General features: G+C 43.6%; 1 protein-coding gene across 11 annotated transcripts in view; it reads left to right on the top strand.

The window, feature by feature from the left end:
- Positions 1–12,482, top strand: part of SETD5 (SET domain containing 5) — a 103,468-nt gene that overhangs the window by 56,358 nt on the left and 34,628 nt on the right. For 7 of the 11 annotated variants that reach the window (XM_038772395.1, XM_038772394.1, XM_038772398.1 and 4 more), the window contains 7 exons: positions 1,155–1,347; positions 1,651–1,756; positions 5,781–5,989; positions 6,407–6,465; positions 7,075–7,262; positions 8,247–8,285; positions 12,061–12,303. In XM_038772395.1, coding sequence (XP_038628323.1) covers positions 1,256–1,347; positions 1,651–1,756; positions 5,781–5,989; positions 6,407–6,465; positions 7,075–7,262; positions 8,247–8,285; positions 12,061–12,303 — 936 coding nt within the window. In that variant the 5' untranslated portion in view covers positions 1,155–1,255. Of the gene's footprint in view, positions 1–1,154; positions 1,348–1,650; positions 1,757–4,877; positions 4,897–5,780; positions 5,990–6,406; positions 6,466–7,074; positions 7,263–8,246; positions 8,286–12,060; positions 12,304–12,482 lie in introns of those variants that run through there. The other 4 variants (XM_038772399.1, XM_038772400.1, XM_038772402.1 and 1 more) reach the window with 3 other exon arrangements.

Here is a 12,482-nt window from a genome sequence, read left to right as displayed (position 1 = left end):
GTTTGAGTGCTTCTTACCCCTATTCATTCAATCAGTTGTATTTATTGAGTGCTTACTGTAGGCAGAGCACTCTACCAAGTGCTTCGGAGAGGACAGTGTAACAGAGTTGATGGACACGATCCCAGCCCACAGTGAGTTTACATTCTAGAAGGAGAGACAGACATTAATATAAATAAATAAAATATGGATATTTTTATAAGTGCTGTGGAGCTGAAGGTCAGGTGAGTAAAAGGGTGCAAATCCTGGGCTTTGGCCTTTGCTATTGCTGTTTTGCCACCTGTTCCTTCCCCCAACAAATTAGTGCTTAAAAGTGAGGAAAACACCTCTGTTTATAATCTAAGATTTTGAATGACATTTTTTGCTTTACCATATTTATACCTGGCATATAATCTAGGTAGAAATTCTTGGAATAAAAACTACTTTGGTGTTGGTGAGTCTATAAGAGTAATAAAAATAATGATGGTATTTATTAAACGCTTTCTTTGTGCCAAGCGTTGAGCTAATTGCTGGGGCAGATACAAGGTAATCAGATCAGGCACAGTCCCTGGCCCACATGCGGCTCACGGTCAAAAAAGGAAGGTGAACAGTTGCTATGTCCCCATTTTATGAACTGAGGCCCAGAAAGTTTAAGGGACTTGTCCAAGGCCACACAACAGGCAGTGGCAGAGTTGGGACTAGAACCTGGTCTCCTGACTCCTTGTCCTGTGCTTGTTCCACTAGGCCACACTGTTCACTAGGGATTCCCTTTCTGTTGAACTAGCATTAGCTCAGAACCCCCATAAGATCTGAGGAACTTTTAGAAGCCCCACCTGTTGAGTAAAAACTAAAATAAAAAATATCCCATAGAGGTTCTGACCATCCTTGGTTGTTAAAAGCTCTCAGCAAATCCTCTCTAAGGAGAGCATCATCCCCTGGCCCTTGGCCAAATTGGGTATTTACCCTGGGTTTCCCTAAAAACGAAGTAGAGTTTTCAGTAGCACGGGTCTGAAGTATTGCCAGGCAGCTATTAAACAGTTCTCCCACAAGACAGTTGCACGTCATATGTGGATGAAAATGGTTGCTGTAAGTATTTTTTGAGAGGTTTTTGGGGATACTTCAAGATAAGAGGTAATAAAAATATAAGATGCCATTGTTTTTACCTGTACTTTCTTCAGGGTATCCTGTCTTGGTAGTGAATGGAAGAGGGCCTGGCCCCTGGGGCAGTGCAGAAGGCACTTTCATCATCTCACTCACTGCAAATGTCATGTGAGATTTCATGGAAGTATTAAGAGATCCAATTAAGAAGAATAGTTTTGGGTGTAAACCAGCCGAGAGTGACTTCTCTGGGGGAAACTCCCCCTTCAGCTGGTACGTTTGTGTTTGTCATTAGGGACACCTTGTATCCCAGGTGCCTGCCTTCAGACATCTGCCTGTACTGGCTTCATGTCACACACGTCATAGTTAATAACACCCTCCCCCCCCCCCCCCACCTCCACTGTTATTTATAGGCTTGGTTATGTTAGTTAGATGACTTTGTTTCATTAAGTTCTTTCTCCTATCTAGGGGTTGGTGGTTGTGGAAAGAGGAGGGTTTAGAATGGGAAGTGGAACGTTAGTTGAAGAGGAGGATTAGTTACTATACTATCATGCCTTGCTTTTGGCTTTCCTGCAGCCCAGAATCTGTGGAAGCTAGTCCAGCTGTTAGTGAGAAGAACGTGTATTCCACTCACAGCTATGGGACCACCCAGAGGCTTGGGTACCGAGGACTGCCTTATGCTGTGAGTATGCTTCTGTTCATCTTCAGATTTCTATAGGCGCAGACTGCCAAAAGCTTTACCTACTGAATTCCAATCACGGGTCATCCCAGAATCTTCCCTCCTTTCTTTGCCACATTGGTTAAGACAAAGTTGTCCCTGTGGCCAGTAGGCACCTCCCAGGCTCCCATTTGTTCTCATTTGTTCTCCTCGTTTTTATGCCCTCATCATCCAAGACATTTGGTATTTCACTTTGCTTCCATTCACTATCTTCATTAATGATCAGCACAGAGGAACTGAGAGTATGCTCATTCAAGTGGCAGGTGATACTAGATGGGATGGGATTACTACTGCTTCAAGAAAAATTCAGAATGACCTAGGTGAGTGGGTAAAATGGGTGAAATTCAATAGGGGACAATTATAAGGTAGTGTGCTTGGTTTCAAAAAAACAAACACAACAAAACACAAATAGAAGGTGGGAAAAGACTAGCTGGGATGCACATATAGCAGGAAAACATTGGAGAAATCAGTCAATCAATGGTATTGTGCATTTGCCGTGTACAGAGCACTGTATTAAGTGCTTGGGAGAATATAATACGAAAACACTGGTAGACACGTTCCCTGTCCACAAACTGAGTAGGAGTCAGCAACGAAGGGCTGTTTGTTTTAACAGCCTATGCAGTACTGGGATTATCAACCAAGCTTTGACACACAGGGCTCAGGCAATAACCCTTCCCTCTACTCTGCGTTGGCTAGACCCGTGTTAGAATGCACCCAGTTCTTCTGTGATGTGAGGGTTGCATTCTTGCAAGAAAAAAAAATTAAGAAAAACCTTGTACAGTAGTAGTACTCTCCCGTCATACCGTGCCGGGCTTGTGTTATTAGGTGAACCTTTCCAACTCCTGCATGTTTCCGGTCACTTTTTAGGTTGGATGCCCAGTTGCACTGGGATCCTAGTACCCATGGCAATTTGAAGCCAAGGTAGGGACTTTTTGGGGGCTTTGCACTAGTGCACTGTGAGATTGCCCGGGTAGTGTGCCACCAGCATCCCTTGGCACTTAGATTTGAAACCCTCAGGAGTCATGGGAAGCATCCTAGATTATTAACTGGTTAGTTCTGCACCTCAAGGGCTGGCAGCTGAGATTTGGGGAAATGCTAAGTGCCTACTCCCCGTGATGGCGAGTCTTTGAAAATATGTCCGTCCCCCCCGACACAGAGCGCTCAGGCACACTCTTTGCTTATAATTTAATAATTCATATTTTTTAACCTAGTTTAGGATTCCAGTCGATCAGTCAGTAATATTGAATGCCTTGTGTCAGCACCATAGTAAGCGCTTGGGAGAATACAGTAGAAATAGAAGACATGACCCCTGCCCTCAAGCTTACAGTCTAGCAGGGGAGACAGACACGAACTAATTTACAGATAGAAAAAGAGAATAGAGAAACAGGTATGTAGATAAGTGCTTAACTAATAGAGTATGTCAGTCACTGTGTACAGGAGTACTGCAGGTAGGCGTGAGTATTGAAGTACGTAGTTGGCATAGAAGGACTGAAGTGGTAGTCAGGGAGATATGACCTGGGGAGAAGAAAAATTAATTAAAAAGTAATGTCGATCTCAACAGCAGCAGGAGTTGTACAATAGATAAACTAGGTCCAGGAATAATGTTGCCTAACCCTGATCTAAAGGGTGCCCTTAACTTACACTTCGGGGTCACCGTCCCTCTGAATCTCACCACTCTATTTCCCTCAGCAGCTCCTCGGCGGGCACGGCCTCCGCTGGGCCTTCTCTGGTAGTTCAGCCTGCTGCCCCTCAGCCTCGGTGAACACCAGCTCCCACACGTAACAAGGTTTCCTTCCTCCTTTCCTAGTCCCCTCCTCTTTTTGGTTTTGTTTTTGGAATGGTATTTGTTAAGTGCTTATTCTGTGCCAGGCACTGTACTGAGCACTTGGGGTAGATACAAGTTAATCAGGTTGGACACAGTCCTTATCTCACATGGGGCTCACAGTCTAAGTCCTCCTTGCCTAAATCCTTATATTTATGTTTTTATTTATATTATTTTTTAATATTTCATCATCAAAGGTTGTACTATAACACTGCTCCAGCCCTTTCGGCAGCAATAGTTGTCCTGCACTCATCCAGGGGAAAGGTGGCACCTGACCCCAGACCTGCCCTGCTGTCTCTTGCCGGCCACCTCCTCCTACACACTCCCCCAAATGGCCTGTTCTCCACCACAAGCAATTCATCAATCAGTGGTGCTTATTGAGCACTTACTGTGGTCACAGCACTGTACTAAGCACTTGGGAAAATACAATACAAGAGAGTTGACAGATGCGCTCTTCCCCCTTCTCCCGCCCTCCCCAGAAGCTTACACCACTCACTGCCTCCATACCCCCACATGCCCACTCACTGTCCCGATTAAAGGATTTTTAAATTAATTTTATTTATTTATATCTGAGACTCTTGGTCATATTGTGTTTTTTGGTTTGTGACTCTTCAGTTCATGAGGCTTGGCTGCCCCTATCCCGTGCAAAAGAGCTTTCCTTTTTCTGTTCTAAACATATTTGAGACCCAACCCCACACCTTTCTATGTGTGAGGTTAGCGTTGCTTGAACCATCACAATTCCCTATAATAGTTTCACCAAAATGCATAGTGAAAACAGTTTCTGGCAAAACTAAGTATATTTTATTGATCTTTGGTTTTTACAATTTGAAAAGATGAGGAGAAACTGGAGAGGCAACTACTAAAGAGTGAAAATATTACAGGGAGGACAAGTAAGTTCTAGAAAGAAGGGTCCATAAGGAATTGGGATTTGTTAGCCTGTTAAAGAGAAAATGAGGGGAGGGATTGTAGGAGCCATGTGAGGATAGCTTTACCTGGAGACTAGAAGACGATTTCTAGAACTTTTCTGCCGAGATTCTTCACTATTGGATACACTCTCCTGAAGAGATGATTGGTCTACAGTGGCGCCATGTGCTTTGATTGGTCTGCTCCCTCTAGGGAATGGCCAATCACCGGGGAGGATTGGGCAAAGGGTAGGGCGAGGTGGGGGGGGAGGGAGGCTAGCTAGGTGGGAAAGAAGCACCCTCAGCCATTTTTGAAGTAATTTGTGAGGATGGATTCACCACCCACCTCTGAATCTTTATGTGAGACTAAGAAAACTAAGGTAAGGGATCCAAGGAACCAGCTCAAAAGGCTGTATTTCTTTGTATTTCAGCAAGGAGAATTGCTAGGAAAAACTGGATGTGGCAGACCACAGAGCACCCGTTGTAGGGAACTTCCCAGGTTTGTGAGGAGGTTACCTCTGAGGAAAATGTTTTGGCTTTAAGGAGATTCGGCCTAAAACTAGGCTTTGTTTTTAACAGTTAAGTAATTAATGAAGTATCATTAAGGTGTTTTATTAAAAATATCAGCTTGGTTTTCTTGTGTGGCCAAGAGTGAGTACATGCACACTGAAGGGAGGCATGCTACGGTGGCTTCCTTGGAGAAGTGAAGGAATAGCTTCTCCAAACTCCAGCAGTCTGCCTCAGGAACCGGAGCCCCTCCACCCCATTTAGCTGCTAAGTCTGGACCACATTTGCTGCTGGACGTGAACAATTCACGGGAGTGACTAAAATGTATCTGAAAGATTTTATGGGGAGAATGCTGGAGTTATTCTCCATGTCCACTGAAGGTGGAACAAGAAGTGGACCTAAATTTAAATGGGAGATACTTTAGTCGGAAGGAAGAACCTTCTGACAGTGTTAAAGCCCTGGAACAGTCTGACAAAAGAGGTAATGGAATCTCTATCCCTGGAGATATTTAAGAAGATCTTTAAGAGATAGGCAACCATCTCTCCAGCATGGTTTAATTATTGGTTTGTCTTGAAGAAAGGGAAGATCATATTTCATGGTGCCACCCAGATGTAAAATTTCACATTGCTGTGATTCCTGATTGTGACAACAGTTTGAGGGGTTATTAATTGCCCTTGATTTTTATGTGTACTAAGCTCTTTGAGGGAAGGAGGAACCAGTGAGTTAAACACTATTGATTCCAAAACTCTATTTTCAGGACCATAATTATGGAGCCCCTCCTCCTCCGACTCCCCCTGCTTCTCCTCCTGTTCAGACCATCATCCCCAGTGCGGAGCTGAATGGCCTGCACTTGCCAGATGAGGAAAACTCTGGGGACAGTGAGACCTCAGCGGGTGACTCCATTCCCAACTGGTGTCACTGTGGTCTCTCTCAGGATGGTTTCTTCCTTAAATGTGATAAGTGCAGGTAGGTCCATATTCAGCCTTATGCTAATGAGTTCTTCTCTCCTTAGACTCTGGTAAATAGTCTGAATAATAGATCCAAGTTGTTCAGACTGCAACTATTAGATGTTTCTGTTATTTGTAAGTCTTAGGTTGTTGGTGTTCTTTATTGTGACGTAATAGTAGACTGATGCTTAATGACTTATGTGTCTCCTGCCTAGTGATAATTGTTGATGGCAAAAACTTGAAAGATTTAGAGTAAGAACATTAAAGTGGGTGTGCAGTTTGGTGTCCTGCTGATATTTAGGTCATAGGAGGATAGGAGTCGCGTGTGGGTGTGGGTGCGTGGGCGTGTGTGCATGCATGTGCCTGCACGTGGTCACTACTTCCAAATGGACAGTTTTGCTGTTCCTAGGGTTTCAAGTTTCTTTTTCCTTTTTAGGGGAATGAACAGTGGGAACGTGATTAGACTGCAGCACAGGAAGCAGGACAATGAATCCGGTGAGTGAGTGAGAGAGAGATGAAACGTGATGCATACTTTTGACTGGGTATTTTGTGGCATAAAATCCACCTCAGAATTACTCCTCTAAGTGCTTAATGGCCCCTAATATTAAGTTTTGAGAGTTAAATCTTGTCAGGAGGTGACCAACTTGTTTTTCTGTCTAAGATCCCTCATGGCTCTCTTCCTCCCTCCCCCCCGCCCCCCACCAAAAATCCTTTAGGAATCAAATATGCTCATTACTGCAGCATGGAGATTTTCCATTTTAGGGTTGGGAGTTTTTCTGTAAGCCATAAGAAGCAAGTTCCCTTTCTGTGCTGGAGAAAAGGAGGAAACACATGCCCAATGTAAAACAAGGTCCACATACTTGACATTGATAATGTAAAGAGGGAGGCAGCTTTCTTATGGGGAGGATGTGGAATTGTGCTTAAGACGGGAGGTTGTCAAGTATCAATTGACCGATGTACTATGATTCAACCTATCTTCAAAAGGGGGAAATGGACAAGAAGCAAGCTCATCATGATGGGAAAGGGGAAGGTCTAAAAGGATAAGTTTTTGAGGAATATTTAGGAGTATTGGTTCAGTATGATGTTAAATGGTTTTCTTTTTAGGTGGGGACAGTAGTGCAACTGAAAGCTGGGATGAGGAGCTATCCCCCTCCACAGTATTGTATACAGCAACTCAGCACACACCTACAAGCATCACCCTAACTGTTAACCGGGTGAGAAGAACCAAGACCAAGAAGAGGAAGAAGAGTCCAGAAAAAGCTCGTGCTGCTCCTAAGACCAAAAAAATCAAGGTGTGGAAAGGCCATCTGAGGAGCCAGTTTGCATATCACATAAAGAGCTAGGTCTGAAGTAGCTTAGATAATAGTCTTAAAATAGTCCTTGGAACCTGTTGATCCTACCTTTTCCCCCAGTCAGAAAATTTCCCTTGGTTTCGCCATTGAACCAGCGCATGCAAACAACTCTCATTATTCCCGTTCATTCTCTACTCTTCACTGAAACCTCATTGCTATGAGTAACTTGCTTTCTCGAGAGGAGAGGAGAAGAGACTCCCCCAACATCTCCTCCAAACTAGGGAGATTATTTTGTGTCTCTAATAATAATAATGGTATTTGATAAGCACTTACTGTGTGCCAGGTATTATAATAAGCTCTGGGATAGATACAGGAAAATCTTTCTTGCGTTGAGAAGACATTCAGTTTCAGCCATCATGTACTAAACTCAGAATGGCCGACCTGGGGCTCTGAAGTCACATGGAACTATCCTTAAGCATGTTTTGTCACTATTCAGACTTCTGCCAGTCTGATCTCCACAGTGTCATTATTATTATTGTAATTATTATTAATCAGTAAATTAATGATAAGCATAATTGTGGTATTTGCTAAGGGCTTACTATGTGCCAAGCACTATACTAAGCACTGGGGTAGATACAAGATAATCAGGCTCCACATGGAGCTCAGAATCTAAGTAGGAGGGAGAATGGGTATTGAATCCCCATTTGCAGGTGAGGGAATTGAGGGACTGAGATGTGAAGTGACTTGCCCAGGGTCACACAGCAGAGAAGTAGTGGAGTCGGGATTAGAAGCCAGGTCCTCTGGCACCCGGGGTCTTTCCACTAGGCCATGTTGCCCTTGCAACAGCACTGAGTCCCTAAATAAAATGAAATAGAATGGGTGAGTTTGCCTACATGGTAGTCTTAGTCTCTGGAATACTTGAACGAGTAATATATCGCTGTTCTCAAGACTGAATATTATTTTGATGTTCCTTCTTTGAAACAGGCATTTCGAGAGGGATCACGGAAGTCGTTGCGGATGAAGGTAATGAAACTCTCCTGATTCTGTAGTATCTCATTGTCTGCTCAGTATCTTATTCAGTCTTATTCCCACTATGGATGATGGGAGGCTTTGATGATGGAATCTCCTCTCAGAAACAGCAGATGAACCTCAGCCCTGAGACTTCAGAACTGAGAATCAGCTTGGAGGAATGAATCCCTATGCAAGTGGTTGGCACAGCACCATTCTGCACTCTCTCATCTCTGTCCGTCATATTTCCACTGGGTCACAGAGTGCAGCGAGCAAGTAGAGGGTGGGCAGCACTTTGCCGAGCAGATCTAGGAAACTGATTGTGTCTGAGGGGAAATCATCTCATTTTTGTACGTTTTTAACAATCAGGATCCACCCCGACCCGTGCTGCACATTAGCATTTTAACATTTTCTTGGTCACTCTTGGTCCTTAACATTGATATTTTCTTGGTCATCCCCAAGGGGTTTTCCCTTTTGTTTGTTGTTTGGGAACTCCATTTTCATGTCCAAAGACTTGGGGTTTCATAAATTGAGTGTCCCCTCACTTTTTGAAGTAAACGACTTCCACCATATTGATGTTTGCTCTCATTGTGATAGACCTTGGCCCAAGAGCGAATGTTTCCCAGCGTGATGATGCAGGAGGTCTTGGTTTGGCCAGCATCAAGTGAGGTTTAATCACCAGTTGAAAGGGTGAATCTGATGGGTAGGAAAGCTCCCTTGGCAGGGATTAACCTTATTTCATTTTCTTTAATGCTACTTTTGTAGCATTACTACTGTGGTTATAGTGCTTAATGTAATGTGATCGAACAAAACATCCATAATTCTGTAATGTCTGATTTTTGACGGATTGGTTCCTGGTCAGTCTTTTATAACAAATAAATACTGAGAGCCACAAGTAAGAATGTATAGAGAAGTTGTGCAATGGGAACTTTGAAAACTTTCCCAATGATGGAATCCTTTTATTCTTAATTCATTCGAAGAGAAAATGAGGATGTTCCAGCTGTTGAGACATTTACATTGGTCTGAGGCATATTCTTTGATTGACCCTGCATTAATCTAGAGTTTACCTGACCTGTACATTGCTGTGATAAAAATTAAAGCTTGATGACCTTGCCAGGTGGAAGAAGGCTTATTGGTCTTGTCATCATGCTGGCTTTTCAAAGCCATTCACAAGTTAAAAATCATCCAAGTAGAGTTCATCTTCAGACCCAGAAGAATATCTCCCTAGGTTTGAAAGGGGAATAAAGGACACTTTATAGTTAACAATAATAATAATAATGGTATTTGTTAAGCACTTACTGTGTGCTAAACACTGTACAAAATCGGGTTGGACACAGTCCCTGTCCCATGTGGGGCTTACAGTCTCAATCCATCTGCTGTGTGACTTTGGGCAAATTACTTAAATTCTCTGTGCCTCAGTTACCTCATCTATAAAACGGGGATGAAGACTGTGAGCCCTACGTGGGACAACCAAATCACCTTGTATCCCCCATCAGCGCTTAGAACAGTGCTTCACACATAGTAAGCGCTTAACAAATGCCATCATTATTTTACAGATGAGGGAACTGAGGCCCAGAGAAGTGAAGTGACCTCTCCAAGGTCACACAGCAGAAAAGTGGCAGTGCTGGGATTCGAATCCATGGCTATGCCTAAGCACCAACTAAAATACCGACTAGTTACTTTCAGGATAAATAGTTACTAGTTACTAGGCTAAATAGTTCTTTTCAGGAGGAATTTGAGTTAGAGGAGGAGAGGGGTTGAGAGTTGGGGGAAGAGGAAGAATTAGAGGGAGAGAGGGTATGTCACTTTGGAGGAATAGTGTGGCCTAGTGGAAAGAGCACGGGCCTGGATGTCAGGGGACCTGGCTTCTCATCGCGGCTCTGACGCTTGCCTGTTGCGGACCTTGAGCAAGTCACTTCACTTCTGGGCCTCAGTTTCCTCATCTGTAAAGTGGGGATTCAATACCCATTCTCCCTCCTGCTTAGACTGTGAACCCCACGTGGGACAAGGGGCAGCGCCTGACCTGATTAACTCGTACCGGCCCCGGCACTTAGTGCTTGGCATATAGTTAGCACTTAACAAATACCATAAGAAGTTTTCTAGACTGTGAGCCCACTGTTGGGTAGGGACCATCTCTATATGTTGCCAACTTGTACTTCCCAAGCGCTTAGTACAGTGCTCTGCACACAGTAAGCACTCAATACAATTGAATGACTGAATATGACTGAGAGGCAGCCATCCTACTGGTCTCCACTATCTCTGAGTATTTGTGTTGTTCTTCAAATGCCCCTTTCAGTTAATGTCCTCTGGTCTGTAAGCTCGTCGTGGGCAGGGAACGTGTCTACCAGCTCTGATGGACTCTCCCAAGCGCTTAGTTCAGTGCTCTACACACAGTATTCTCTCAGTAAATACTGTTGATTGATGTCTGACTGTAAAATGTGGAGACATTTTGGTCAGTGAGCCATCAGATGAAAGAGGCAGTGATATTTAGTTCCCTCTCTTTCATTTCAGTAACATTAAATTCAACCAGAAATGGGGAGGGAGAATTGGAAGGCAGGAATTTAATGCAGAGAAGCACTTATAGAGGGATAGTTGGGAGTGAAGGAAAGCAATTGGTGTGGTGAAGTATCTTTCAACACCATCTACTCAAAGAAAGCTTTTTGCTTCAGCTAAAGCAAAGCTCTTGATAAGTTCAATGCAGATGAGGGTTCTGGAATAGCATTTTTTTTCTATAATAATAATAATCATTGTGGTCTTGGTTAAGCACTCTGTTTCTACCAAGCACTCTACTAAACACTGGGGTAGATTCGAGAGAGTCAAGTCAGACATAAGTCTCTGTCCCTCAGGGGACAGATTTGAATCCCCATTTTACAGATGCAGAAACTGAGACACAAAGAAGTGAGTGACTTGCCCAGAATCATGTAGAAGGCAAGTGGAAAGCCAGGATTAGAACCCAGGTCCTTCTGACTCCCAGGCCCTCGATCTATCCACTAAACCATGCTGCTTCTCTACTTGCGTAATAGCTCTCACAAATTTTGTTATATTAAACGTGGGTGGGACAGTCCTGTTGGTCATCTAGGGATTTCGTCTAGCTGTAAAGGGGAGGAGGAGGAGGAAGAGGAAAAAAGGAGGGGAGAAGGAAGAGGAAGATAAGAGGGCATGCACTTGAGACTGCTTTCTCTTCTATTACATTCCAAAGTGCTGCATACAATAGGCTCTCAATGAATTAACTCTCCCTCCTTGCTGTGTTGTTGCCTGTTCCTCTTCCCTCAGTGGGCAAGCATCTCAGTTAGTCTCCCCTACCCATTTCTTCCTCCGCCCAGTCCCCCACCTTCCCCCAACCACCCACCTCAGTGAAGAAACTCCTCCTCCATGCTGCAATGTCCCTTCTTACCTCTTCCTCCACCTCCCCCCAGCACACCACTGCCAATGCATAAAAGTATGCAGTACACAAAATATTTTATTTCCCCAAAAACTGGAGTGGGGCAATTGTGAGTAAATATGGTAAGTAGTAAAACACTAGCTATAAATTGGCAGCCAACATAGTGTGGATGCTCGGCAAATATTAAGCTGCAAGCAACATATTCCTTCTTGAATAGGGGATTATTTTTTTAATTTGTACCAATCTTTTAAGAAAACATTCCTTTATGAGATGGGAAACGGTTCAAAAAGTCTAAAAACCCTAATGCTTTTAAACCTGAGGGCAGATTTTCTCTGGAACACCCCAAGGCAGAGTTTCATCTTCCAAGGGGCTAATATGACCTATTTACTTACCCTTTGTTCTCTGCAGAATTCTCCTTCTGAAGCACATGCTCTAGATGAGAATACAACTGAGGGCTGGGAAAACCGGATTCGACTTTGGACCGATCAGTATGAGGAGGCTTTCACTAATCAGTACAGTGCAGATGTTCAAAACCTCCTGGAACAGCATCTAACTTCTAACAAAGAATTTGTGGGTGAAGCTGCTGTCTTGGACACCATCAATAAGACAGAATTGGCCTGTAATAATACAGTCGTTGGTTCTCAGATGCAGGTAAGAAATAATAAGGACAGGAGCTATAAGAGGATAGTGAAGGGCAACAGCACCAGGAGTCGAGTTCAAAGGAGTTTTGGAAAAATTAGGGAAAATTTAGGACTATTAGTTGGCCCATCCCTAAGCATGACAATGAATTCTCCAAGTTTACTGCTGGAGATAGAATACAGGGCTGCATA

Source organism: Tachyglossus aculeatus, chromosome X1 (assembly GCF_015852505.1).
Source record: "Tachyglossus aculeatus isolate mTacAcu1 chromosome X1, mTacAcu1.pri, whole genome shotgun sequence".
Taxonomy (NCBI): Eukaryota; Metazoa; Chordata; class Mammalia; order Monotremata; family Tachyglossidae; genus Tachyglossus; species Tachyglossus aculeatus.
This window is presented reverse-complemented; position numbering and strand designations above follow the sequence as displayed.